Here is a 25,829-nt window from a genome sequence, read left to right as displayed (position 1 = left end):
CACTGATACACGGCAATCACAGAAAGAGAGAGAGAGAGAGAGAAAGAAGAAATGATCATGCATGCAGACAGCACCAGTACATATACCCCAGGGCATACAAACAGCACAACACAATGGGAAGGATCGAGGGATCCGCATGTCCCGATGAGGACGCGATAGGAGACGTGATAGCGTGATGTATTAGCGTGAGTAGTGCGTGAGCGTGAGCGGTGCGTGAGCGTGAGTGACTGGTGTGTGAGTAGTAAGCATACACTTACAATGACCGGTCTTTCCAGCGTGGGAGACCATCCTGATCCACGTCACCCCAGTTCATGTCTTGTCTGGTTCCATGTAATCAGCGGCTGGTAAGTGGTCCAAGAAGGTGAATCTACAATGTGGTTGAACGACCAAGAGGTGCACGCAGCGTCGCAGAAATACTCAGACCTCAGCATGGTAAGGAGTTGTTCATTCCTTCCAGTGCTCTTATAACTTAGCAATGCCCGCTCTGAAAATTGTAATCTCATTAACGGGTCTGCATGGATGAGTCACAAAATTCGAGAGCATAGTGCTTTCGTCGCATGTTCCTCTTCCTAGAGCCTCCACCAATGTTGTTTTATTTTCCTTCGCCATCATTTGACCTCGGGATATCCCTGCGACCGCACAAATCCCTCGACAAAGATCGAATTCTGAGCATCGCCGTCCCTGTCTGCGGTCCTTTTGGATACCCCACTGCTCTCATGCTAGTATTTCTCTCCAGCGTACACCTGATGCTATCATGTACGACAGCAGTACGACCCGATCTGGGTTGTGCACTACACATTGTGTCTCTGAAAGTGACTGGCATCGAGATGTCCTACTGAAGGGCCCCTGACGTTTGAGAGTATTAATCGCCTTTGTCCAGGAGGCCGAGGCCATGGAACAAGTGTGCTATTAATCTTTTACGACGTTTACCTATAAGGCAATCAACATAATTAGTCGCTCACGCATTTCTATATGCCCTACAAGCTTTCACTCCGCAACGTAACCCTACCGCTACCGCAAGGATGCTTCCCGCCCAGCTCCTGGAAATGCGCCAAACAACGTCTGGGAATTTACCTGCAGGGCGAATCTTTAGTCCGGATAAGCACTATCTTGTCCTAGTGTATAGCTCAAGTTTAATCAGCTGACTTGCGAAGCTAGGTCTTGCTGACACTGAAGCACACCGGAGAGGCAGTGGCGATATAGCTCCTTAGAAGACCGGTATCGGGTGCTCAGGCTGCGTCGCGCACCTAGTTTGTGCGCCCTGCCAGTTTCTCTTCCCCTGCCCTAGCACTGCGTCTCTTCATGAAAACACCAGATCTTAACAAGGTTATAACACCCCACGCTGACGAGCCTTTTGAGGGCCGAAGGCTGGTGAGCTCTTGGTCGTTGTCTTGTCGAGGGAGTATGAGCGAGCCTGGACGAAACTGCAGCACAACGCGTCCTTTTCTCAAGAAAAGACAACACTACCACCGTCAGCGTTTCAATGCCGGCTATCCTCCTGTCATATATATTAAACTGATTGGTATTCCATCCGAGGAGGTGCAATTGTAGTTGCAGCACTTACAGTCACTGTGATGAAGACTCATACCGTCGACGAACGCAGCACCCGGGACTCTAGCATTGGGCATCGTACGTTCCTCGGCTGCATCTGCAACCGTTGTCTGATGCTCGCATTGGAATCGGTCCTTCTGATCTGGCACGTGTGTTCGCCGGTGCACCAAGTCCGTGCGATCCCCTCGCCATTGTGAGGTTTCATTTAACCTCACTTCTTTCGGTTCTCGTTTGACCGAAAGACGCACAATCCATTATTGCACAAAGGTTGGAGTGAATACAGCCTTGGACATACGGGGTATGCCGGAGTCGGCCTCAGAGCTTGTTGTTCAGTGCTACTATGCTCAGACTACTTCTTCGCGCTTCTCATATTTTCCCACTTCGTTTTTGTCTGATTTTGATGGCAGTCGTGCACAGGTTGGTGGAGTTCACGACTATACCCGGTATTTCGCTTGCGGTAACTGTTCATGGGCGTGCTCCCCTGACCTCAGATCACGTTTATGTTTGATGAGAGGGGAAAGCGATGAGAAATTACGTTCCTTCAGGGTTTATCGACGCCCATCTGCCCGCCGAAGACAGACCGGACCCCCTGCATATATGTGAAATCCTTCTAGCGCGAAGACTCTAACTCGAAAAGATAGTTTGAACGGTACTGAGCATCCGAGAATTTTGCTCGTGCAGAACCAGTCCCATCGATGTACTTGCCGCAAATCTAATTTCCGCCTTCTCATGGGTGAGACGTCACTCGCCTTCCAGATGTGGCATCCAGCAATACCTGTTCTCGGTGGGAGGCAACGCAGGAGAATGACCACCTCTAACATCTGTATGGTTATGAAGGCAGTGGGTGCCTGTGTTTGCACTGTAGAAAGCCCGGCGATGCATTCAATTAAATGAAGTCCGTATCACCACTGGTGATAGTGTAATGACGCCCCATGCTTCAAGGCCGCAAGGCGAATAGTACAAGCCTCTGGCCGCCGACTCCCATCTAGACACATAGGGGTAAGTATAATGGTGCGTTCTATCCTCACAGGTGTACGCCCGGTGGTCATAGGGGGGTGTGAACTCTGTCTGCACCACCCTTACCCAGAACTAGAATGGTATGTTCATTTCTCTCAATGTGTTTTCCACAAGAGTTTCCGTGCCTTCGTTTATGTCCTGTGATCATAAGTATCTCCATTCATACTGGGGTGGAACCATCAAGGCCACTGAAGCTCAATCTCCACCGTGGCATCGAAGGAATCGGGGCGTATGTCTTCGTTAGGCCAACTCTTCTACAGAAACGTTTAGTTGCCTGTTATAACAACGAACCGCAGTATCCCATTTCGAAGAGGGCTGTCGTCATAGTGGCACCTCTGGCAGTGCCCATTCTTGATCTTGGCCAAAATGGCGAACTTGATCGAGGTTTTGTCAATGGGAGCAGGAAAACAATGGCCAGGTAAATTTGCAAACGTTACTAATGTCCACACTGCATACAGGTTTGGTAACAGCCCAAAGTGAAGGTTTTGTATGATGTTGCGCCCCTCGTTGCGCCTCCCGCCAGTTTCTGTACGGAGAGATATGCAAACGTCCGCGTGTGGCATACCGCGTCTCGCAGCGCCCTGCGACACGGGGCGCAGCTCATGATAGGATGAGGTACATACGCCCCACACGTAGGGCCCCCTTCTTTCCATGGCCACATACAAAAACAGTTCGTACTTCTGTCATCAACAGGTTTCGTTTCATGAAGCATATTCTTGAATATGTCTGTTTTATCTGGTTGCTATAGGATCACTACTCACCTCGGGCATAACCCAACCATTGGGATTGACCGGAAAACTGCATCTATAATCAAGAAAGTTATCGTTGTACCTCCAGAAGTTCCGCCCCCAGGCATCAATGCAAGCCGGTTCAATTCGCCTGGCTGGCCATCTCCACTCTCGAAGTGACTGTGGTTTTTTTGATGATTCACCATAGCATCCTGAGCCCGGAAGATGAATCACTCGCTTGGCATCTTCCCAACTCTGAATATTTCACTCAGGTGCTCCAGGCATGACCCTTCAATAATGATGACCGTGCGCTGACCTCTGCTTCAGGCTGAGCTCAAGCCCCTGGGGATCTTGCCTGGCGAAGGATACTACTTTAATCTAGAGAGGTTGGTCGAGTAAATATGCCGGCCTAACTCCAGGTCGAAATCTAGAAGCTGTGCTCAATATGTATGTGTGATCGCAGGAAGTACTGGCTGTATGGTTTATGTAAATAAGTCGTGAAATTGAAATTCAGACTGGTCACCGGTTCATTTTCTGTACGGTGAGATAACTAAACGACCAAACAAGGTCAGGCCCGTCTTGCTCCCTGAGTTCCCATGGCACGGGTTGCGCACTTGACACCGTGTTCGCGTCTTCCATGATGGGATGTTTTGGAAGCATCTTCCTCGGGCCCATGCGTTCGGTTCTTCGACGAGGTCCACCAGGATTGATCGCCCCTGATCAATGTGGTACACATTACATACAGCCCCACACGTAGTACCCCCCTTTCTCCAATGACCGCATACAAAAACAGCTCGTCCTAGCTCTCAGTCATCAATAGGTTTCACTTGAGACATCTTCAACATGTCCGTTACATCTGGCCTCTATAGGATCACCACTCACCTCTCACCTAACCCAGCCATTGGGGTTGACCCGAGAACTCGATCCGCAGTGAAGCAAGTTATCGTTGTGCCTCCAGAATTTCCGCCCCCAGGTAGCACAGTATGTTGATTCCATTCACCTGTGGTTTGAAGCCAATCCATCGATTATTCTGCAGTGGGAAGTGAGACAGGAAGATGGCCAGTTTTACCTCCTTGCTGTCGACGGTGCCAATGCCCGCCCGGAAGAAGACAAAGTGAACGCGTATTATGGGCAACCAGGTGAGATGTGGAAAATTGTCCACCACCCACTCCGCAGGGGGTATGTGTAAGTTGACTGTTTTCGCTCTCTGAGTGGCTGTCGTTTATTGATGATTCAACAGCGTCCTGAGCCCGGATGAATCGCTCGCTTGGCATCTTCCCAACTCCGAATATTTCACTCAGGTGCTCCAGACATGACCCTTCAATAATGATGACCGTACTCTAACCTGTGCTTCAGGTCGAGCTCAAGCCCCTGGGGATCTTGCCTGGCGAAGGATACTACTTCAATCTGGAGAGGTTGGTCGAGTAAATATGTCGGCCTAAGTCCAGGTCAAAATCTAGCTGTGATCAGTATGTGTATTTGCAGGATGTGCTAGTTGTATGGTTTAGATAAATGAGCTGTGAAATGAGTTGCACTGAATCTGGAACCTCGCACGACAGGAAATGTGGTTTTTAGCTTCGGGGGACCATTCTAATCCGCGTCATTCCAGCTAATGTCTAGAGTGTCCCGCTCGTGGTAGGTAATTGGTAGTTATGGTCAGGAAGCGGCCCGGGAACGTGAAACTTCAAGTCACGAAGTAGTAGAGCGGGCAAGGGCTGCAGCAAACACTCAGAGGTTAGATTTGCTTAGTTTCTGCAGGTTAACGACCTGATTAGTAAGCAACGCTATATGGACGAGTCACAAAAGTTCGAGAGAGCCTCGAGTCCTGATGTGTATATCGTGCAATCTCAGCTTTTGATGCAGAGGCCGTAGCCAGGACACGAACGTTTCGATTTTCTTGCTCAGAGTAGCTATAATTACTGGTTGCCCCTTCCGTCTGGATACCCCCGCTTTCATTGCACGTTGCACTTACGACCCTGCCAGCACCACATTCATCGCGCGTCGATACTCCACTGATTTATTATTCCTCTATCCGCATAAATCCCTCGAGAAAGATCGACTTCTGGGCATCGCCATGCAGGTTTCGGCTTGTTGGCGTGCCGGTATACCCCACCGCTTAAACCATCCTTACCGTAAAGCCGGAGCGTCTAAAATGGCAAAAACGGCGGATTAATGAGGAGCCATAGGCTCTGCCGTTAGGGCATTCGCTCGCTTTGTAAGGTATAGTAGGCCGCAGGCGGCCTTGCTAGACCGTTAACTACGCTAGAATAGTGCGACGTAGGGTACTCCCTCACGCACTTTAATCCAGTTTTTTTTAAAAAAAAACCCACCGCTTCCCGGCATGCTCCTTCTGGTGTACCAAATATTCGGGTCTCTTAACTTACCTGGTGTGCTTTTATGTAGGGCAGTGCGCAGTGATGTGCCTCTGAGGCACGCAACTGTGTCTAGACCTGGACTGCATATTACACATGACCCCACTGAAGCCCTGATGGTGGGGCAGACTTGAATAATCACTGGTCAGGACCTCCATAGAAAGGAGTATGTTAATGCACACCATAATACGAATAAATTGTAACGTAGTACAATATATTGGCGGCGAACTTTCGAGTCCGTGTTAGCGATGGTTTACTTTTAAGGCAATCCCCTAATTCCCACTATCAAAATCAGTGGCAGGCGGAATGGAAGATAGCTGTTGTGACCCACCGGGGCAACGTCTCCCAGCAGTTACCGGACGTTGAATACGTATATGCTCGTACACATGACCCATGTCGCAACCGGGGGTTTGACCAGCTCTCGCGTGCATATAAAGCCCACGGCACAAATCAGGGCCCTTAGCACTGAGCCATCTTTTCTTCCTTGCATACGCACCATGTCTATTCAACCAGGAAAATACAGAATTACCACTAACCTTGACCGTAAACGGGCCATCGGCGTCGATCCCATGACCCGCGACGCGCACAAGCGCGTCATTGTTGTACCTGAGGACTTCCCAATGCAGGCTAGCCTGGTGAGACGACTGCTCGTTGTAGTATGGGATTTCCATTTGGTTGAATTTCCGTCTAGTGGAGAGTAGACAAGACTGAAGAAGAGGGTGTCTATTTCCTGTCCGTCCTGGGAGCCGACGCCATGGATACGGATGCTAAAGTATTTGCGAATTACGGAGTTTACTCGCAAAAGTGGCAGATTCGCCTCAACTCTCATCCCGATGGTCACTTGTAAGTGAATTTAGCTGCTTCAATTCAAACATTTGGAGTTAACCATCACTTTACCATGTACATAGCATCCAGCGTGTCGACAACAACCTGACCTGGTTCCTTCCCAACGCAAATGATTTTACTCAGGAATGGCAGGGATCTTCCCTTCCGTTATCCTCTGACTGACGTTTATTTGCAGGTTGAATTAAAGGAGAGTATGATTGGTATCGGAAACTCGTTCCTCTTCCACTTCGAGCGTATGGTTGGGGACGCATAAGCGTTAAGGGATGGAGGTATTGAAGAGTATTCTGTACACGTCGAGGATGCTCAGTATAACCGGCCCCCAATGTAACATCGCCCTCACTTGTGATTCGATAATTGGATGAGCAGAAGTCGTGTATTGATTACGTCTGGGCCGGCATAGGATTTCTCGTTTCAAGTTAGAAACAACATCCAAGGATTACATATATAACACTTGGAGGTCTGGCGCGCCGCCAAAGTCATCAATAGGTCTGACATGGCTTTCACGTGGTCAACGGCCAAGACAGGTGTCAGTGTGCCTAAGCTAGAGATTTGGATCGAACGTACTCAGGTGAGTATCGTGTGACACGCTAGTTCACCTGAAAGCCTCCATGATGCCGAGAGTAAGCTTGACCATCAAATCCGTCCGCCGCTCTTCAAGACATTCCGCAAATTCCACTGTAGTGAAGTCAACCTCCGACATTGTTTCCCAACGGATTAATGCAACACTGACAGAGAGATAACCACCCAAGAACCGTCGCATACAGATCTGGTATTCACTTACTTCAGGTGCCTTACCCTATTTTTTCGTTTATCACAAATTGCTTCTTGGTTAAGGTCACGCGCAGTTTACTAACTGCTGTAAACCACAAATCCTTCCTGCAGAGATAAGCAAATTGTTCAAGCCGTGATCTGATTCACTCGAAACAATCCTGTCATGAGTGGAAGTTGATTGTGGAAAGCAACAATCAATATTATCTCCATGTCTGAGCTCCAAAACGTAATCAGCTCGCGAGGTCGCTCACGCATTCCCATATGCCCTGCAAATTTTCTTTCCACAGTGTAACTTTGCCGTCACCACAGCTCACCGCGAGGATGTTTCCCGCCAAGCTCCAAGAAACGCGCCAAACAACGTCCGGGAATTTACCTGCAGGATTCGGAGTGGTGGAGGCGGAAGGATCCAGGGCTGTTTTAACCCATGGAGACGTCGGCGAATCTTTAGTCCAGATCAGCACTGTCTTGTCCTGGTATATAGCGCAATTCAATCAGCTGACTTGCGAAGGTAAGTATTGCTGACGCTGGAGCATACCTGAGAGGCGGTGGCGATATAGCTCCTCGGAAGGCCGATATTGGGTGCCCAGGCTACGTCGCGCACCCAGTCTGTGTGCCCTTCTAGTCTCTCTTCCTCTACCCAGGACTGCGTCTCTTCGCGGAAACACCAGATCTTAACAAGGTTATCGCAACCTGCGCTGACGAGCCTTTTGAAGGCCGAAGGTTGATGAGTTCCTGGTTGTTGAGGGAGTATGAGTGAGCCTGGATGAGTTGCTGGGGCCCAAGATACAGCATTGCAGCCTATAGCGTGAGCATTGAATATGTCCGGGACCCATTTGCTGTCATCTGCAAACGAATAGGGTAAATACCGAGTACACATATGCCAGATGCCAGTAGACATACCTTTGAGAGTAAGAACTGATATCTTTCCATCCGAAGACGCACAAGCCAGGATGGCACCAAGTTCGTGGGGAGCCCAGGAGATGGAGTTCACTAAGAGCGGTAAGAAGGGGTGAGTTATTGGCACAAACTAGGTACCTGACGCGGTATGAAGTGCGTGCTCCTCAATCTTGGTCCATTCGCCTGACGTTGTTCCCTGCGCTTGCTCTTTCCAGATGAAAACTTTACCGTCGTAAGAACAAGACGCCAACATATTTCCGAACTTCGGGTGTGCCCACGCAACTTGCCAGACGGGTCCGGTATGGCTAGTATACTGTGATTAAGCGATAGCCCAGGTACCTAACATCAGAGCGTACCCTTTAAGCGTATGACTGGCCGCCTTGCTGGGACTACCGTTTACGATGTCGAATACCTTGACGGTCCGATCGGACGAGCAGGTGGCTAGACGCTTGCCGTAGTAGTCCAGTTGTGCATCATGCTGGATTAGAAGTATTGTGAGCCTTCATACTGAGACCATAGAAGTTGAAAACATACGATCATATCATCGTGGGCCGTCTCCACAGGCACTACACCGCTAGAAGGCGCAGGCTGTCGTCGATATGTAGTGGTTAGTGTGGATTGCCTTGGAAAATAGAGTGGTACATGCCATTTGGTGCAATTACTTAGTAACCTTGCAAGAAAGGTGCGGATTTCGTTGTATGTAGACGTGTCATCGGAACCCGGGACACTTCCGAGGAGTAAAATGCTTATGTCAGCCAAGCCCCTGATCACACAACTTAAGTTCATGAAAACACCGTATAGTGCTAAGATGTGCGTCTCCGTTCGATGCAACTTGTTTTCTCCATGCTTCTACGGTAGAATGACACACTTCCCGAGATATCTGAAAGTTATTGTACTTCCTTAAGGGTGTGTGGCGTTGCCCATTCACTAAGGAGGGGAGTTATTCTGATCTTGTGGGAGAGCTGTATCACGTATGAATACCCAGTGAATCCCAATGGTCCCACACAGGGATAGAACTTAGATTTTACAGTCGTGTACCGGTACACGCTCCACGGGTTCCTCACATCAGGTGCGTTATGTATTCGGTACCCGGGCTGAGATTACTATGACCTACCACGTGTAGTAGAGCGGCAGTTGCAATGTCATATAAACTTTGTGCGAATGACTGATAGACGTGCAGTGTGGATGTCGTGTTTTCTCCTGGTAGATTTCTAGGGAGCGGTTCTTAAGAACTCGGCAACCTTGGACTCCACGACCAAGGCGGTCTGGTAATTTCCCCGATAAGACGACACAGCGCAATCGGCGTGTCATTTGCGCTGTTCAATAAATTTGACTTTGAGGGAGACTCTTAATCCAATGACGGCTATTGACATGAAATGTTGAAATGGCGTACCGTGGCTATCCCCAGCAACCAACCCGATCTGCGGTATCGTAGTGGTCGTCTACCACATCTCTGTCAGATTGAAGTGATAGGTTACCTGGCACATTGACATGTCTGTCAGCTGCAGTGGGGATACTAGAAACAATCGATCGGAGTTGGAGCAACGCAAGGTAACCGTAGTGGTGTTACACAGTCATGAAGGTAGGGAAAATCGCATCATTATTGCCAGAGCCCAGAAACACGAGTTGAGTCGTGGATCTAATGCGAAGGGGCTTGGGTTTTTTCCATCTACTGCTAGTACAACGTTAAATAATCTATGCAGCAGGTTGAAATGCAGAGGGTCAGAACACGGGATACTTGAACCAAAGGGAAGCAGCGCTTGTCAGATACACAGGTGATACAATCATACCAAGGGGTTACGTTTTAGGAATTTACACTTAGAGCCAACAATTAAAGAATGTCCCAAAGTTCTTCAAGAGCACAACAGAACTTGAAGTGAAACGTCAACGAAGAATTGTCGGATTTCTGACGGCGCACGCACCTTCCCGCAAGCGACAGATGCACTGAGGGGGTAGTCGCTAATACCAATTTTGTCGTCCACTATATGATCGGCAAAGTTATCTCGTCCACGAGCCATAGCGCCGACGAATATAGCAATGGAGTGGGTCTCGGGTAATGTTTGTAGATATTTTGATAAACGAACGGTCGGCGCGTCGCCAGATAGCGCTTGAAAATTCACAATTCAGAATTGCAGCCAGATCAAAATCAATGACACCTACTCAGTTTAATCGTGTTTACAGGGAGGTGGTCGGTCACGGGGTTCTTAAATTTTCTAGTTAGGTACTGCGAGTTGTAAAGGAAATTAATATACTTTGATCACTTTAAGCAGTTTCTCCGGACCGTTGACGCCACGGATGGAGAGCTTGTGAAGAAGTTGAACTATGACAGCAATAAGATAATGTATCAAAACGAGTGCACTACACGTACCCATCAAGCCACTGAAGCGCTTGAACGTCCGAGGTATTCTCACATGAGGGTTAACCTCGATGAGGACACCTTTTGCAGTGTGAATGTACACCTGCAGCCGGCCTGCCTTGTTAAGGGGCGAGTCCAGAAGAGTCAGAAGACACTATAAACGATGAATCAACTCTTTGCCCGCGTCAAGCATGAATGCTAAGACGGACCTGATGGGTAATGTCTGGACGAGCATCCGCAATGTCCCTCCCGGTCTTGGCAAGGATTCCCTGGTGATCGTCGCAATTGAGGAGAGTGTACTTGACTTCGCCCTCTCTACCACCCTTGCTCCTCCCACCACTGGTAACCCGGTATGCCTCGAGGCATGCCTGATCCAGTATCACAAATAGTCTGCGTTGCGTGGAGGCCGGACCGCCCCTGGGCACGTGCGCTTGTACCGGTAGCATGGAAGGATTTGGGGGTGTTGGCTTTGCAGATGAAGTAGCCATTTTTCGTGCCTTAGAGGATGGGAGTGGGCGAATAGGTCTTTCCGGGCTATGTTCGGGAAGGTCGCGCTGAGGTCTTTCGTCCACTGGGGTGGATTTTGGACGCTGGGGAGGAATGAATGCGGACTCCGGTTCTTCTTCGGATAGCTGCTGTCTAATGCGATCGAGTGCTTGAACTGCTATTGATCCTGAATGACGCCTACGACGAATTAATTCTGGGGTGAGAGACATGCTGCTTAACGAACGAAGGGGGGCGAAGGAGGAGCGGTCAGAGTGAGGGGGGCAAGGATAGCCTGAGAATGGACACGTACGTACCTCAGTTTTACTTTGTATGAAACCGAGACCTCTCCTGGCAAAATATCACCAGGTTCAGAATTCGGGAGCCTTCACGTTGGTCGGATTGCGCCAGATGAAAAATTTCCCGCTATCAGATCAGCACAGCCACCCAACTATATCACGCTTATCTACCGTTGTAGAGGCAATCGTGCTCGGATGTGGCGAGTGAGACAACCCAGTGAGAATGGCACCGTGCACAAAATACCCAATCTCAACCGACCCTTCTCAAGATTCTCCCTTCTCGATAGCACTTTTGGACGAACGGCGGAGTAGCCCATTTACCCCGGGGCACGCGGACTAGAATTGAGGTTCCAGAGACCCGGCGACTTATTCTCAACCCAACCGCGAGCGCAACGCTTCGTGCAATTACGTCTCCAAGCCGGGGGGTAGTATCATGAGGAGTCAGCAGGACTGTCATATATGTATAACAGCCGTAAGGAGGACACCTGGTTTATTTAAATTCCAGGTGGGAATCGCTACACAGACAGCTCCAAACTGCTACTTGGATATAATGATATAATGGACAATACATACATAGATGGGGTCTGGAATGCGATTGATCGGACCTTGTGCATTCTCAGACCTCACTGCTCACTATCTGCGGCGATCTCGGAGCTGAAGAAGGGAAGTCTTGCACGCGGGAGTTGCTCTGGGCTCTTTCACTATTCCAGGTCGATTTACAGAATGTCTCTGAGAGCTCTGATTCATCTGATACTGCGTCGTCCACCAGACAAGTGTGAAGTGCAGCTGATCACATTAGATCAAGGGCAATCGGGTGAGGGACACCTTGTAAAGTTCACAAGCTCACTAGCACGCAGTGAAGCGGTCACGGGCACCTGCAAAATTGGTGGTATGGCTAGTATTTAAGGGGAAGGCGTGCCAATGACCTTGCATGGATACCTCTTTGGGAAACATTTCAACTCTAATCTGAACAACGACGAAGCAGGCATCGTTTCTGAACAGCACCAACCTGATGTGGGAGAGAACGCAATGGGATGGAATCAAAGAACAACCAGTTAGTGTAGTGACTATGAGGATTTGACAAGCCAAGTTTACCGCCCGCCACCGGTAGCAACTGTGGGGTTTGCCGATAATAGTCAATGCTGAATATAACTCTTCAAGTTAGAGCAATCGAGATGAAAAACCGGTGTAAGGATGCGCTCTGGATGGTCAGTGATGTCAAGTTAATCACCAAAGTGACACAACATAGCCTGATCCGATAGTGCTTCCAGGGACCTGTTGAAGCGCGAAGTGCATTAGGGACGGATAAACCAGTGACCATGGGCGCAACAATATGACAGGGGGCGACTTCCTGACGTCGAAACTGCAGCTTACGGTGCGATATTTGATCGCAGCATCAGCCTCTAACGTCTAACCATTTCCAAGGGCGCGTATGACGTAACAGGAGAGATCAGAAATCGCGATGTCGAGATAGAAAAGGTGTGGGCAGGCACTGTAATGCTGCGGGATGTATAACCCATGATACACGATGCATGAGCGATCTCTGATTGACCAATGCAATATTACGCAGCACGCCAGGCGTTATGATCATAGTTACCACATACACAATCAAGTCATGACGGATTTCGTTGCGACGGTGCTGATGACAATATTATCGATAACTGTTCTTTCCCGGTCGCTATCGCCAGCGATTTCCATCAACGCCAATTCACCATTGAGTTTGTAATGCTGTGACGAGACGTAAGGCACGACCTATTAAGAGCATATATCGACGCTTGCCTTCTTGACATTCGCCCAGTTGGTAGAGTCTGGGATTGTAGACATAGGGACCAAGCGACCGTCGACAATGTTGTGCATCTTCTGCTGCACATCGCGAGTGTTTGAGGTCGCCGCGTGAACGAGAATCAAGTCTGTGGTTCTGCCTGATACCCCAAACAACTTAATGGCTTCCGATATCTGATTATTACAACATCAGGATGCAGACTAGTGGGAGGTCATCAACAAAACACTCACGTTATTCGTTGGGTTCAAAGCCCAGATAATTTCTGAGTGAATAGTTTTAGTTCTCAATGATCCCTGCGACTCCGATAACAAAGCTTGGTAGATTGCGGTCTCGAGATGCAGTGAACTCGTTATCTAGGAGGCAGGTGGGCGTATGGGATAGGATAGAGGTAAGCGACCAACGAGTTTCGCTTCGATGAATGCGAAGTTGACAGCATCCCGCTCCGCCTCGCCGTCAGCTCCGTCCAGCGACGCGGCTTTGACAATGCGGGATCTTAGCGCCTCTGCGTTCTTGACGTCTTTGAACTTGGCGGTGTACACCACAGTGTTGAACTGAGGGTAATGGTAGGCTTCCATCGACAACTCTGGGTGATCCTCAAAAAAAAAAGTCGAGGAGAAAGCCTCGGAATGTGGCTGAACGAGGCGTCTGGTGCACCCTCGACGGAGACGGATGTATACCGCGAGTCGAACTTACAAATAGCACCTCCCTACGTATATACAAGATGCGTGGGGATACCCTACCTTGGAGGAGACAGGCACGACCGAGCAGCTAGTAAAATCTTTGAAATATTAAAACCTTACAAGTGCAGCTCTGAGTCTGTACCACCAAGTAGTAAATGTATTTCATACGTGTTTGTCTGCCGACGTTACCCCGCCGAGCGTTGATGCGTCCACGTACAGTCGTCCATGGGAAGCAGGTCAATGATGTACGGAAACCGAACAGAATCATTGCAAATTTGTGTGATCACGCCTAGTCCGAGGCAGACGGTCCTTTAGCCATTCCTCAGCGACTCGACATCCATGCCTCGGCAATAAATTCCGGGTTTTTACCGTCCAGGTTGTCGTGTAGATTCGTGCTAAGTAGGTTAACGAACTGGGTAGCACCTCCTAGATGCCAAGTATAAAATAGAGTTGCATGAAACGCTACACTGTCACAAAACCTGTCTACAAAGGTCTGCCTGAGACAGTCGATGGCATTCTGGAGACCTTTTGAAGATTTGACCAGCTGGATTATAGTTTTCGCCGTACGGATGGAAGAGCAGGCGCAAACCCCTCGTGCGATGTTATTTCGTGATCGAAGAATGTGGGGAATGAGGATGAGAATTACTGTTGATGTGACGAAGGGCGTTTGAGCGAGCGACGACATACCGCAAGGTCAAAGGGAAGGGCTATGAAACGTGCATACCGATTCTAAGGATGTTATATAGGGTTTACATGTCGGATTGAGGGTAATAGAGTAAGAGAGTCTAAACCCACCTGGACCTGACCCTGCCTTGGATAGCTGAGGGAAGGCCTTTTCTGCTGAGGCAGCCCACACCGTGTGTCAGCGACGTCGTGCTGGGTATTTGTTCTGCCAAGTTAACGTGGGTAGAGAACAGGATGATCGCACGTATTACCCTTCACATACTTTAGCCATCCTGGTGCCATGCGGATGGCTTTATGGACTTGTTCCACTGGTGACGTGGCCACTTCGAAGCTGCAATCGGAGTGCCATGCCAGTTGGAACTGCGCAGAGGTTTTTTTGGATTAGCCCCGGCGTTACATACTCAGAGTCCCACCACTGTCCTTATTCAATACTTCTTCACCGACACCCAACCTTCATGTCGCAATGAGGGCGCTACTGTCTTTGACTCGACGGAGATCTCCACTCTCGCTCCTTGTCGCTGCGCTCGCTATTCAAGTGACTGCAGCGCCTGTCACAGCAAGCAACGTACTGACACCTGACAATTTCGAAGAAACGATTGCGAGTGGTGTTTGGTGGGTAAAGTCATTCGGTCCTAGCGACCTTCGTGGCTCATGGCCTACAGGTTTATCGAATACTTTTCACCTTACTGCCCTCACTGTCGCCATTTCGCTCCAACATGGACCGAAGTGACTGACCATTTCGAGAAGCAAACTGACCCTGGTGTGCATCTCGCTCAAGTAAACTGTGCACTCAATGGAGGTCGGTAGTTCACCCTCTGTTGCTTACTATTCGTTGAAAAGCAAGGTCAGACCTTTGCTCTGAGAAGGGTGTTACCGGATATCCTCAGATGAACCTATACCACAACGGAGAGTTTGTGGATACGTTCACTAAGAACAGACAATTTGATCTTTTGGTTGACTACCTTGGCCAGCACGCGGTGCCAACAGGGGTTGCTGTCTCCGACTCAACAGTTGAAGAGAAAGTATTCGCCACAGCACCTCCTCCAGAACCCACACCAGTTGTTGACGAACCTTTACGTGTCCAAGCTCCTCGTGTGGACCCAAATCCTGCAGGAGAGGTGGTCAAGTTAACGACAGAAACGTTCGACAGTTTTCTATCTCAAGGGCCTGCATTTGTTAAATTCTTTGCACCTTGGTGCGTGATTTATGTGCGTACGCTGAATGAAACTAATGGGTTCTGAAGGTGTGGCCACTGTAAGAAATTGGCGCCAACATGGTCTCAACTAGCCCGGCATATGCAACACAAGCTGAATGTTGCGGAGGTGAACTGTGACGATCAAAAACCTCTGTGCTCAAGTCAAAGCATCACTGGCTATCCGACTCTGCTCTATTACGCTCACGGTGCAAAAACTGAATACACTGGAAACAGAAAGTATGACCAACTCGTTGCGTTTTCTGAACATGCATCGAATCCGTGAGCCCCCATCGCGCACGTAAATTGGATGGTTTTTCATCATCTGCCAGCACCATGCAAGCCATCGAAGCCTCCCAACTCGAAGAAGTTATTCGAGACAAGCCTGTTATATATCTCCTTCTGCATACCCCTGCCGACAAGAGTATTATGGTGCGTTCCAGGTTAGCGTGATATAATTTCCATTTACTTATAACTACAAGGATCATGTGGCCAAGGAATCCCAGCTTCTGTTCGGCTCGCCACCGGTCTATCTTTCCTCTTCACAGGAGCTCTTCAAAAAGTACAACATCCGGGATGATGCACCCTACGCAATTCTTGCGTTAAAGGATCACGACGCTCGCCAGCCGACATCGACATTTTATCCCTCATTGTCCCATCCAGAGAGAGATGCACTAAGGGAATGGTTTTTCGCGAATCGATTTCCGACATCTTTGGAGCTATCTCGCGATGTGTTTCAGGACGTGATGAACGCTCCACATCAACCTTTGGTGGTTATAGTCTCTACCCCTCCAGGTGCACGGGACTCTGTTACTGAGAAATTGAATGACATCGGGAAGAAGTGGCGCTTGAAAATGAATCAAGGCCAGCACGGGGGTGGAAGGAGGGATGTTGTATTCACTTGGATGGACACAGATCAGTGGGGGAAATGGATGAAGAATATGTATGGGATCAAGGTAGCTGGGGAACCCGAGGTTGTCGTTGCTGATCACCAGGTAAGTTTTTGCGCGTGGCCGCATCTCTCTGTTTGCTCAAGTACTCCACAGCGGTTGCTCTACTACAACAAAGACGGATCTGGGCAACTTATCAAGTTAAATTTCGTCAGCATCTCTTCGGCACTTGAACCTATCTTGCAGGGAAAAGCAAGACCCAAGCATTCACAGAACATTTTCGAACGTGTTGTACAGGTAAGTGAAGGGTCCTGGCGTCACGCTTTTTCATTTTCAATGCTACTTTCTAGGTATTGAACTCGAGTGTTGTCCGACTTGGACAATCGATAGCCACTCACCCCTACGTGACGGTCCTTTTCGTCCTAGGCTTTCTTGCGTCCGCGTTTATGGCGATAACAAAACTGCTTCGCGATGATTTCGAGGATTCTCATCCTGACAAGCGGTATGCGAAATCGGGTCGTATAGATTGATTCTCCGACGCGTGTATCTCGCACCTGAAATGACTCGCTTTCCCTAGTGTGGTGGTTCCTTGGGTTGTCTACATTCATATGCCCCTGGCCGATACTATTGCATGCTTGCTGGGGGTGTCTGGTTTCGGTCCAGCATTGTGATCCACCCATTTGTGCATGAATCTTTACGACGAACATTAGTGGTCCGGCTGGTATGTGCGTACTTGTTGTACAACCTGCCTATTATGACTGCTGGAGGTCAAGCTCAACGTCCATGAAGGCTTACTGCTAATTCGGCGAGCGTTCCAGCTTTGGGTCCTGATATTTCCTATTCGAATCTCTTCGATTTTGGGATGAAACGTGTTGGGGAGAGATTTGTCAAGTCTTCTGTTCGGCAAGCCATGGCTAAGTACAAAGAAGACTGCTAGCAGTATCTTCGTTATCATTTAAGTCAACTTGCACCTTTATTTGACTCAGGTGTTATCGTGCTCGAGGAGTCACAACAGAAAGCTTGTGGATACTCTGCAAAAATGGTCTGCTTCGGAGTACACTGCCACAGCATGACTCCTCTAGTAGTTGGGCAAGACCTGCCCCCCCTTGTCTCCTAGTCCTTGCAACAGAGGGGTGCTTTCCTACGAGTGGAAGCGATCCTCCGACTAATTTTTTTCTGATGATGCATTGGACAATTGATAGAGATTTCGCCAACTGCCACCCCCCACTTGTTGTGAAGAACACGATCGACGCCTCGGGGTCTCATTCGTACCAAACGACTCATGGTAGGGTGCGGGTATACAATTGATTGCACTGTCAGCTAACAACAGTCAGCCGTCACGCAATCCAATCGAGGGGCCTCTCGCTGGTACACTGAGAGCACTTAGGGGGAGACTTTGGTGGCGACTCAGATCATCCAGAGCCTATTGCTATGCCAACTGACATCGCAAAGGCATTTCTCGATGGAAGCCTGATTGCAAGTCCAAAGCGGAGAATATCTTTTTGCGCTTCCTAACGTTTGTCAAGCCCTGAGACATTGTTTGCTCATGGCCACTCCACCTCAGTGGAGTATGACCACAAGTATGTGCATCCGAGTAGTCCTTCATGATTTGTGAGGGAAATCCAACCCTTTTAAGTTTTCGGGGTCCAGTGTGACCAGTGTCGCGCAACACTGCTTGTCGGACCGTTGGAGGGCCTTGGCTTTGCCATCTCGAACCCTCAGGAGACGAGCAAGTTGCAGGGGCCCAGAAAAACGATTATGTGCCTTAAGAAATTATGCTGCACATACCCTCACATTATAATGCTCCCGATCCGAGTTGACCTAAACACAATAGACATCTTCCTTTAGTCTAGGAAGTTTAAAACTACGAAACCAAACCTTCGGCTGCTTTTCGGCGTTCCCCAGTGTAAGGCTATTTCAGGCAGTTGGACAGCTGTAGTCCTGTGCCATAGGGAGTTTCTGGTCTGGTATGACGGTGTCAATAGCAATTCCGTGGGCAACATCCAGCGCACCCACAGAAAGTCAGCATCGTGCCATCTATCAAGCCTCAGGAGTGTTAGCCATTCATATCAGTATGATACAGGTCATTCATCTAATTTACACTAAGTACGTATGCAGGATATCATGCGCTGAATGAGTAAATTAAATCGGACATGCGTCTGTGAAGGTAAATAAATTTTGATAACGTTCAGCCGTCCCACATCGTCTCCTCGTCGGAGCAGCCCAAGATCGACTCAAAGTCAGGTCAAGAAGTCGTTCGACTTAAGAATCGAATTCAAGGGGACTGCGAAACGGGAGACTGTGCCCACGGTGAAACGGAGTCGTCATCACCCATGATTCCACGAATTCTCTGGTAAACTGCATGTGGAAATTGCCTGCAAGAGATGTGGGTGTGAATTGATTCGCATAGACGAAGAGATAAATCATACCTTTCCCGTAACCGGTCTAGCAGTGCAACCGCACGATCGCGGTGTCCATTACCAAGTTCAGCGCGGAACATCGCTTCCCATGTCGATGGCTGGTAAAGGACGTCAGTTCTACAATAACGCAGTGAACTCGACCCACTCGACATACTTCTCTGTACGAAGGCGCAGACGGAGGAACTGAAGAACTGGCCGCCGGATGGTAAGGGACATGGTTATTGGGAGCAGCAACGCCGCTGGGAGGATCAGCTAGGCTCTCAAACACCCTGCGAGCTTCTTCGATGTTGCCTGCAGCTGCGTAGCCCTTGATCAATAGGTTTGCGATGTATGCGGTCATATGTACGCCCGATGCTTGGAGTTTTGCGAGATAAGTAACGGCATGATCCATACGCTTGTTTATAACAAAGACGTTGATGAGTGATTCGTACGTGACAGCGTCGGGGAGGGGGTTGAGCGGATTGCGGCGAGCGGAAGGATGTGATGCGATCGAGTCGAAGATGCTTATGGCTTTGTCCAGGTCTTTTAGAACACAGCCATAAGCATTGATAAGCGCTGCCCAGTGGGTACCCTGAAGGGTGACCTCTGTCGACGACTCAATCTTCTTGAATGTCTCCTCAGCCGCTTTAATGTCAATCGGCTCAATGGTCCCGTATGCGTCGACGAGGAGCTATGGAAGAACGGTTCATAAAAAAAAAGTGGCAAGAGACAGGCGTCCTTGGGGGACTGACCTTGTAAGTATGTGCGGAGGGTTTGATACCCGCCTTAATCATCAAGTCGTAATAATGTAATACACGCTCCCTGTCTGGTTTGGTATGCGTGTACATCTGCATCATGGTGTTGTACGGTGGGATCCGAGGCTTGAAATTAGGCTGGTCGGCCATTTCCTTGAAAAGTCGTTCGGCAGCTTGAGCATCACCAACGCGGGCACACGCTGCAATGACAGCGCCGTACGTGATCGAAGAAGGCCGCAGGGAGGTATTTGTCTTCATTTGCTCAAACAGATCAAGAGCGAAATCAGCCTTGCGTGCCTTGGCGAGCTTAGAGATGATAGTGTTGTAAAGGTAGACGTTCGGTTTCGTCCCGCGCATCTGACATTCGGTGAAGAGAGCCATGGCGTTCGAGGTATCGTCTGTCGTGTCACGCACGCATTCGATGAGCGATCCGTACGCATCCGGCGAAGGCACGCCACCAGCCGCTGAGATGCGGTCGCGGTGCACATACGCGCTCTCCATATCTCCGGCATGCGCATATGCAATAATCATCTGATCTTCGATCTGGAACCATGCTTGAGATTGCCACGGTGGGTTGGCAGAGACGTAAGGTGAGAAGATGACCTGTTGTGCGGTGTCATAGACAGATTGGAGTGCCGGTATGTCGCGTGCACGGCCGAGGCCGTTAATAAGGCGTCCTAGGGCAGCGGGATGAGGATAACGCGGGGACGGTGCCGAAATTGCCTCCTGAAGGCGGGCATACCCATCATAGACTGTGAGCGAACGGTTTGAAGGGAACCACTCATCGATGTAGCGACTGAGTTCGGAGTCAATGATGATCGGCGTACGAGGGGTTGGCGATTCAGTTACTGGAGCAGGGGGAGGTTGCGGACGCTTGAACCGTTGGAAATCAGGCCCGACAGATTCGAAGAATTCGGCTAGCTGGTGGGCATCTAGAGAGTCGTGAAGTGCAGTCATTACAGCCAGTGCTAATTTTCTCGGCACGGCTTGCATGTGAGAACCGATATTGGCTTTGTCGAAGGCTTTGAGAAGTGCGGGGAGAGACTGGTATGCGCATCCCTGGGGTAATTCATTTGCTGAGGGGTTAACGGGGAGTGCAAGAGCACACGAAAGCAGGGTTTCGTAGTCCGACTGTACTAGATTATGCTGAATCTCGATCGGGGATACCATGAAGGCATGCAAATGGTAAGGCGCCATAGCGGCCGTCGGCTTCACTCCTGTTCGTACTATGTACCGCATGACCTGCAGCGTTTCCGAAAGGATAGGGGTCTCCGAGGACGAGGAAACGATTGCTTCGAGGGCGAACGGAACGACCTTGTTAAGCAGTTCTCCAGACATCTTGGCCTCAGGTTTCTCGTCCTTGTTCAAGGTTTCATCAATCACAGATAACTCCTGGGCTACCAGACCCTTCGCAAGCTCCCAGGCCTTCCCGGCCATGCCGAAGCGGACAAGTGGAAGGTACACGGTCGCAAGCAAGGCCATGGACTCGCTGATCTGAAGCAACGGTGGACGGTGATCCTTATTCAAGGAGATGTGATGCACCAGGAATGCCAGGGAAGCGTGGGCGAGATCTTTGTCTTCTGGATGGGTCGCTTGTTTGAGGAAGCGCACGTTGGTATTGAGCACCATGGACCGTATGGTCGGCTTCACTTCTAGGCGATCCTTAGCCGCACAGTCCACCAGAATGCCAAACAACCTGTTGAGATCTTGAATCCGCGATTTATCCGTAGAGACGGCCTGGGAAAGCATTTCGAGCATCACCGTCCATGCCTTCTGGTCTGGCCGCGTAGGCTCGGAAGAAGATTCGTACTGGTTAACGGAGGGATTGGGTTGGAGAAGTAGACGGTTGAACCAAGAGAGAGCAGTAGCAATGTCGGGCTGCGGGGAAGATACAGGAGCCGCGCCGGAGTTGACAGGGCCATTAGAGATTTGATTGCAGAAACCGCTGATGATGGTTGTGAAGGTAGACGAAGCAGGACTCGGTACGAGAACCTTTTCACCTACACAAGAACAGGTGTTAGTGCCCGAAAGCGAAGAGAGTGGGTGGATATCGACCTTGTGTCTTATCAGTGTTCTCGGCATCCATCATGGTTTCCAACAGGCGCAAGGCGCCAGCTGGTTGTCCAGCATGGAAATAAGCCTCCAACATCTTATTCCAAACACGTACTTGCGAACTGGACTCCAAGTTCGCTATCTGGTCCCGAGCGCACAAGTCCTTGAACTCGTTGAACACTTCCGAGGCTCCCGAAAGATCATTAGCATTCACGTAGGTGCTGAGAAGGTAGTAGATGGCCGTCGTGGAGGGATAGAATGGAGTAAATGAGTCTGAACTGTGTGCCGAGGGCTGACGAACCCTTGCCTCGAGATGAGAGTATACACGGAGGGCGGCATCGATGGAAGCATGGTAGGCACATGAACGTAGAAGGGCATGGAACACGTTAACGGGGAAACGGAAAGCCAAGGCTGAACGCTTTTGAGAATTTGCCGCGTCTGACTCCGAGGTCATACAAGCGGCATCGAATATCGACATGGCTGCGCGGAAGTTGTCTTCGGCGAGAAGCGCATCTTTGCCCTTGGCGTCAGCCTCCTCTACGGCTGCCTCGTGAATGGTGTTGGATGTTTGTGCGCCTAATCTCCTCCTGCGAGCGCGTGCGTCGATCGAACGAAGAGATTTTTGGACGTCATGATCGCGGTCCGTGAGTTCTATGATCAATTGGGCGAGTCGAGGGACATTTTTAGTTGCAAACGCTTCTTCGACGCTAGCGGCAAAGGACGACTGAGATGAATCATCTGAGGGAAGTGGGGGCGGTGACTCCGACGGCTGCTGTCGATTTTGTTGCTCATGTTCTGCAGAAGGAGCAAATGTATGTCGCGCACGGAGATGTAGTTGAACGGAATGCAAGATGCCTGTGTTGGTTTCAGGCTGAAGGTCGCGTGGACCGGAAGGAAGGCTGAAGGAATGACGGCGAGCGAGGGGACGTGAATGACGGGATGAGGATTGGGGGGCCTTGACAAATGATACAGATACATCCTCCTTGTCGTCGTCTTTGACGAGATCATTGCCGGCGGTCGTATTGGCCTGCGTGACTGCACGACCGGCGCCCTGTCAGGGGACATGCTTCGTGTAAGGCCTGCAAGCGGAGGGAAAAAAAAAAAAGACGACGCACAGTATACCCCGTGTAGAATTTACTACCAGCATTGAATTTCGCGCCGCCAGGACCTGCGCCCGTTCCGGCACCACCCCAGGATGAGCCTGTGCCGGTAGCCCATGGAACGGTGGATGTTGAGCCTGATGACTGGTACTGGAGGACGTTGCGGAGAGTCCCAGATTGGTTTTGGACGAGGGCAACTGCACGGGACGTGTGCAGGAACAGATGGCTCGTGACTTTCGGCAGCATCGTCGGCGTCGTCGTCGCACTCGACCACGGCGGGGGGCGACTTTTGAATGATTTTTGATTTTTCGCGCGGAATTAAATAACAAAATTAAATCGATCCCTCGGGATATACCGGGCCGCGTTCCTCCTGGCCATGCCGAGCGCAGACGTCAGCATCAGTCATGAGCAGATTAGTGGCATCAAGCCTGGCAGTGAGACGATCTATTGACTTCGGCCGCTTGCCCGTTCTATGGCATCCGAGAACTTCAATGATGGTATGGACACGTGCAGTGGCTCCTTGCTTGCAGGAACGAGCGAATGGGTGATAGAAGCGCCTATGATCTTATCAGAGATGGCGATCTGCCGCTAGCCTTTACCTACTGGAGTCAACATCCCTTGTCGACATGACTGAATCCACTATTGACGACATTCTCAGGGATGTTCCGCGGTAAGTAGTCGAGGTCTCTTGGGTTCCTATTTATGCTTCTCTTCGTTGTTATAGGTTCCGCATATTATGCGTTGGTCGCGTTAGTCCCTGTCATCGTGCGCTCCTTTGTGGGACTTGCTGATGACGATCTACTGCAGTCAGGCGTTGGGAAATCCTCGTTGATAAACCGTGTGTTTGGAATAACGGAGGCAGTAAGTTGCATATCCCTCTATTTTCGCCTTCTTCAAGATGGCTTGTCCGTGACTCAGAAAGTGTCTACGTATACACCTGGAGAAGCCGATATCGACAAAGAATTCGTTTCCGATCAAAATCAATACTTCGTTTTGCATGATTCGAAAGGATTCGAACCGGGCGATAACATCAATTTCGATCTCGTGGCTCGCTTCCTCAAAGAGAGGCGGAGAAAGGAGTTTCTGAAAGACAGGCTCCATGCAATTTGGTGGGTCACCACTTGAAGGTCATCACCATCCTAATCCACCACTCTTTTCCAGGCTTTGCACTGAGACGCCACGAGCAGGTGGCCGAGTATTTGAGGAAGGTGACAAGAAATTTCTGGTTCTCGCTCATCAACTGGAAGGTGCGTTCTTCGCAGCTCGTTTCACATGCGACATCCACTAATGCATCTATACGGTAGTTCCCGTGGTCATTGTTTTTACAAAGTACGATAAGCTAGTTCGGTCGAAGGAAATACAAGCGGGAAATGAGAACCAGGGTATGGACAAAGATACCCTACGTAAAACCAGCGCGGAGAATGCCAGCGACGCCTTTCATACCTGCAAGCACTCCGTCGAAAAAACGATGAATTTGCTCAAGATTCCCACACCTCCGTGTATCAACATTTCCGGTGCGAGCTCTAACATTAAGTGTCGCTCACCGCTCATGTGCTACCTAGTCCGCAAACCTGAGGACTACGGCGAAACCATTGAAGTCCTGGTCAGGACCACTCGTCAAATTGTACAGGAGCGCCTCGAAGGTGATGCATGGGTTACGTGGGCGATTGCCCAGCGGGCCAGTCTGCCAGAGAAAATCAATACGTGCATCGAGTAAGTGCCGAGGTTTGCCTCATGCCACACGACTTCTCATCCCCCATTTCGACACAGTAAGGGGGTCAGTTGTACGTTGAAAAGCCTTTCATACGTTGGCTTCATTCCTGATATAAAGTAGTTTACTACCACGCTCTTTCCGGCAGCATTCCGGGTGTGGGGCGCATGTTGCTGTGGCAATGCCTTGCTAAAGTTCATCACGATATCGTTACTTGTTGGAACTTCAAGGACGAGCATAAGGTAGAGTGGACTTTCCCATGGGAGGGAATCGTTGAATGAGCCTCAGTAGATTCTCGGCAGCACAGAGTTTCAGCAGCTCATATTGCATCTCGTACAAGATCTTGATGCTCCGTCCCAGGCCACCCCGTAAGTGTCAGCACTTCACAGCCATAATATATATGACCCATACTTTCCCAGCGCACCATCTCTCGATGGGATCGGACACCTGGTGAACTTGATCACTGCAACGGGCAGCATTGTCCCTATCGCGCCGCCAGTTGCCATTCTTGGATTGACCTATTTTTTCGTGAAGTGGTTTTCGGACGCCATCATCGATCATGTGTGAGTACTATCTGGAGCTTCGCAGCGTCCGTTTAATGGGCACGTTACCTTGAAAGACCTGACGTCGAGCGTTTGCTCATGGCATACACCATTGACCTCATCTCAGTATTGAGATCACTATTCGATTTTACGTTGAAACCCGATCTGGTCGGGACCACAAACTGGAAGATTTTAATCGAGGCATTCGAGGCCTTTCAATACTCGGAGAGGCGCAAAGCCATCCATGACTCCTGTGTAGAGGCGTACAATGGCAGGCCCCAGATCTTGACCCGGGAAGCTTTCCGCCAGACGGTCAAGAACCTGCTGGATGAATAGTGAACGGTCGATGAGTGTAAGAGACTGAGTTCCACATGTACTCTAGGTTGGAATGTACTTGAGGGATCGTTTTCGCTCCATGTAAACAATCGAGCTCCGGATGAGAGAGAACGTGCGAAAAGTCCTCCGTAGCACCATAATCTACTGTCCTTTAAACGGAGGAGTATACCTAGGCGCCGGTCCAACGTTCAAATTGACATTCTACGTAAAAACCTCAGCGAGTCGTGTGTCTAGAATGCCATACTCTCTTCTGTGGAATACTCTCTGAGGCAATCTTAGAGTACTGGGTCTCACAGCTGACTCACACGCGTTCCTGGAGGCGCTTCCCAATGGGGCCCAGCACCTATTCAATTTTCATCCGGACTCCGGAGTACCCCATTGAACT

General features: G+C 49.8%; 9 protein-coding genes across 9 annotated transcripts; 4 read left to right on the top strand and 5 right to left on the bottom strand.

Annotated features, from left to right (window-relative positions):
* Positions 1 to 2,343: 2,343 nt before the first annotated feature.
* Positions 2,344 to 4,079, bottom strand: F5J12DRAFT_927999 (uncharacterized protein). The gene is made up of 8 exons (XM_051749424.1): positions 3,837 to 4,079; positions 3,613 to 3,674; positions 3,330 to 3,366; positions 3,134 to 3,248; positions 2,860 to 3,094; positions 2,735 to 2,822; positions 2,580 to 2,640; positions 2,344 to 2,536 (listed from the first exon to the last, which is right to left on the bottom strand). The coding sequence occupies exons 1-8, from the start codon at positions 3,969 to 3,971 to the stop codon at positions 2,454 to 2,456; spliced, it is 816 nt and encodes a 271-aa protein (XP_051599071.1). The 5' UTR covers positions 3,972 to 4,079; the 3' UTR covers positions 2,344 to 2,453.
* A 60-nt stretch (positions 4,080 to 4,139) lies between these two features.
* On the top strand, positions 4,140 to 4,724 carry F5J12DRAFT_893778 (uncharacterized protein; the record flags this gene model as incomplete). The annotated part of the gene is made up of 4 exons (XM_051747685.1): positions 4,140 to 4,277; positions 4,333 to 4,481; positions 4,537 to 4,597; positions 4,653 to 4,724. 4 exons carry the CDS (start codon positions 4,140 to 4,142, stop codon positions 4,722 to 4,724), a joined length of 420 nt encoding a protein of 139 aa, XP_051599070.1.
* Positions 4,725 to 6,165: 1,441 nt separating this feature from the next.
* F5J12DRAFT_893777 (uncharacterized protein) lies at positions 6,166 to 6,676 on the top strand (the record flags this gene model as incomplete). Its single annotated transcript, XM_051747684.1, has 3 exons — positions 6,166 to 6,303; positions 6,360 to 6,511; positions 6,577 to 6,676. The coding sequence occupies 3 exons, from the start codon at positions 6,166 to 6,168 to the stop codon at positions 6,674 to 6,676; spliced, it is 390 nt and encodes a 129-aa protein (XP_051599069.1).
* A 757-nt stretch (positions 6,677 to 7,433) lies between these two features.
* On the bottom strand, positions 7,434 to 8,883 carry F5J12DRAFT_838471 (WD40-repeat-containing domain protein). Its single transcript, XM_051746038.1, has 7 exons — positions 8,829 to 8,883; positions 8,717 to 8,770; positions 8,539 to 8,660; positions 8,321 to 8,487; positions 8,186 to 8,275; positions 7,821 to 8,128; positions 7,434 to 7,755 (listed from the first exon to the last, which is right to left on the bottom strand). The coding sequence occupies exons 1-7, from the start codon at positions 8,829 to 8,831 to the stop codon at positions 7,516 to 7,518; spliced, it is 984 nt and encodes a 327-aa protein (XP_051599068.1). The 5' UTR covers positions 8,832 to 8,883; the 3' UTR covers positions 7,434 to 7,515.
* Positions 8,884 to 10,013: 1,130 nt separating this feature from the next.
* On the bottom strand, positions 10,014 to 11,254 carry F5J12DRAFT_722456 (Alpha/beta knot methyltransferase; the record flags this gene model as incomplete). Its single annotated transcript, XM_051741375.1, has 6 exons — positions 10,014 to 10,052; positions 10,105 to 10,289; positions 10,343 to 10,385; positions 10,435 to 10,502; positions 10,551 to 10,692; positions 10,748 to 11,254. The coding sequence occupies 6 exons, from the start codon at positions 11,252 to 11,254 to the stop codon at positions 10,014 to 10,016; spliced, it is 984 nt and encodes a 327-aa protein (XP_051599067.1).
* Positions 11,255 to 12,928: 1,674 nt separating this feature from the next.
* Positions 12,929 to 13,678, bottom strand: F5J12DRAFT_906174 (kinase binding protein CGI-121-domain-containing protein; the record flags this gene model as incomplete). Its single annotated transcript, XM_051748755.1, has 4 exons — positions 12,929 to 13,048; positions 13,100 to 13,276; positions 13,334 to 13,456; positions 13,505 to 13,678. 4 exons carry the CDS (start codon positions 13,676 to 13,678, stop codon positions 12,929 to 12,931), a joined length of 594 nt encoding a protein of 197 aa, XP_051599066.1.
* A 1,156-nt stretch (positions 13,679 to 14,834) lies between these two features.
* On the top strand, positions 14,835 to 17,167 carry F5J12DRAFT_156919 (thioredoxin-like protein). Its single transcript, XM_051738183.1, has 8 exons — positions 14,835 to 15,079; positions 15,130 to 15,266; positions 15,317 to 15,662; positions 15,711 to 15,941; positions 15,992 to 16,091; positions 16,142 to 16,654; positions 16,706 to 16,846; positions 16,900 to 17,167. The coding sequence occupies exons 1-8, from the start codon at positions 14,931 to 14,933 to the stop codon at positions 17,077 to 17,079; spliced, it is 1,797 nt and encodes a 598-aa protein (XP_051599065.1). The 5' UTR covers positions 14,835 to 14,930; the 3' UTR covers positions 17,080 to 17,167.
* Positions 17,168 to 18,824: 1,657 nt separating this feature from the next.
* F5J12DRAFT_722595 (uncharacterized protein) lies at positions 18,825 to 23,101 on the bottom strand (the record flags this gene model as incomplete). Its single annotated transcript, XM_051741389.1, has 6 exons — positions 18,825 to 18,924; positions 18,979 to 19,067; positions 19,124 to 19,639; positions 19,701 to 21,703; positions 21,759 to 22,806; positions 22,871 to 23,101. 6 exons carry the CDS (start codon positions 23,099 to 23,101, stop codon positions 18,825 to 18,827), a joined length of 3,987 nt encoding a protein of 1,328 aa, XP_051599064.1.
* A 304-nt stretch (positions 23,102 to 23,405) lies between these two features.
* F5J12DRAFT_838441 (uncharacterized protein) lies at positions 23,406 to 25,649 on the top strand (the record flags this gene model as incomplete). Its single annotated transcript, XM_051746037.1, has 11 exons — positions 23,406 to 23,525; positions 23,580 to 23,716; positions 23,774 to 23,964; positions 24,017 to 24,102; positions 24,160 to 24,369; positions 24,418 to 24,568; positions 24,626 to 24,639; positions 24,690 to 24,808; positions 24,858 to 24,934; positions 24,986 to 25,129; positions 25,186 to 25,649. Coding segments are annotated over exons 1-11 (1,394 nt in total), but the record flags the coding sequence as incomplete, so codon positions are not given.
* Positions 25,650 to 25,829: the final 180 nt, after the last annotated feature.

This window comes from Pisolithus orientalis (genome assembly GCF_024613125.1).
Source record: "Pisolithus orientalis strain OTSU chromosome Unknown F5J12scaffold_18, whole genome shotgun sequence".
Taxonomy (NCBI): domain Eukaryota; kingdom Fungi; phylum Basidiomycota; class Agaricomycetes; order Boletales; family Pisolithaceae; genus Pisolithus; species Pisolithus orientalis.
The sequence above is the reverse complement of the archived record's forward strand: the minus strand, read 5'-3'. Positions and strand labels throughout refer to the sequence as shown.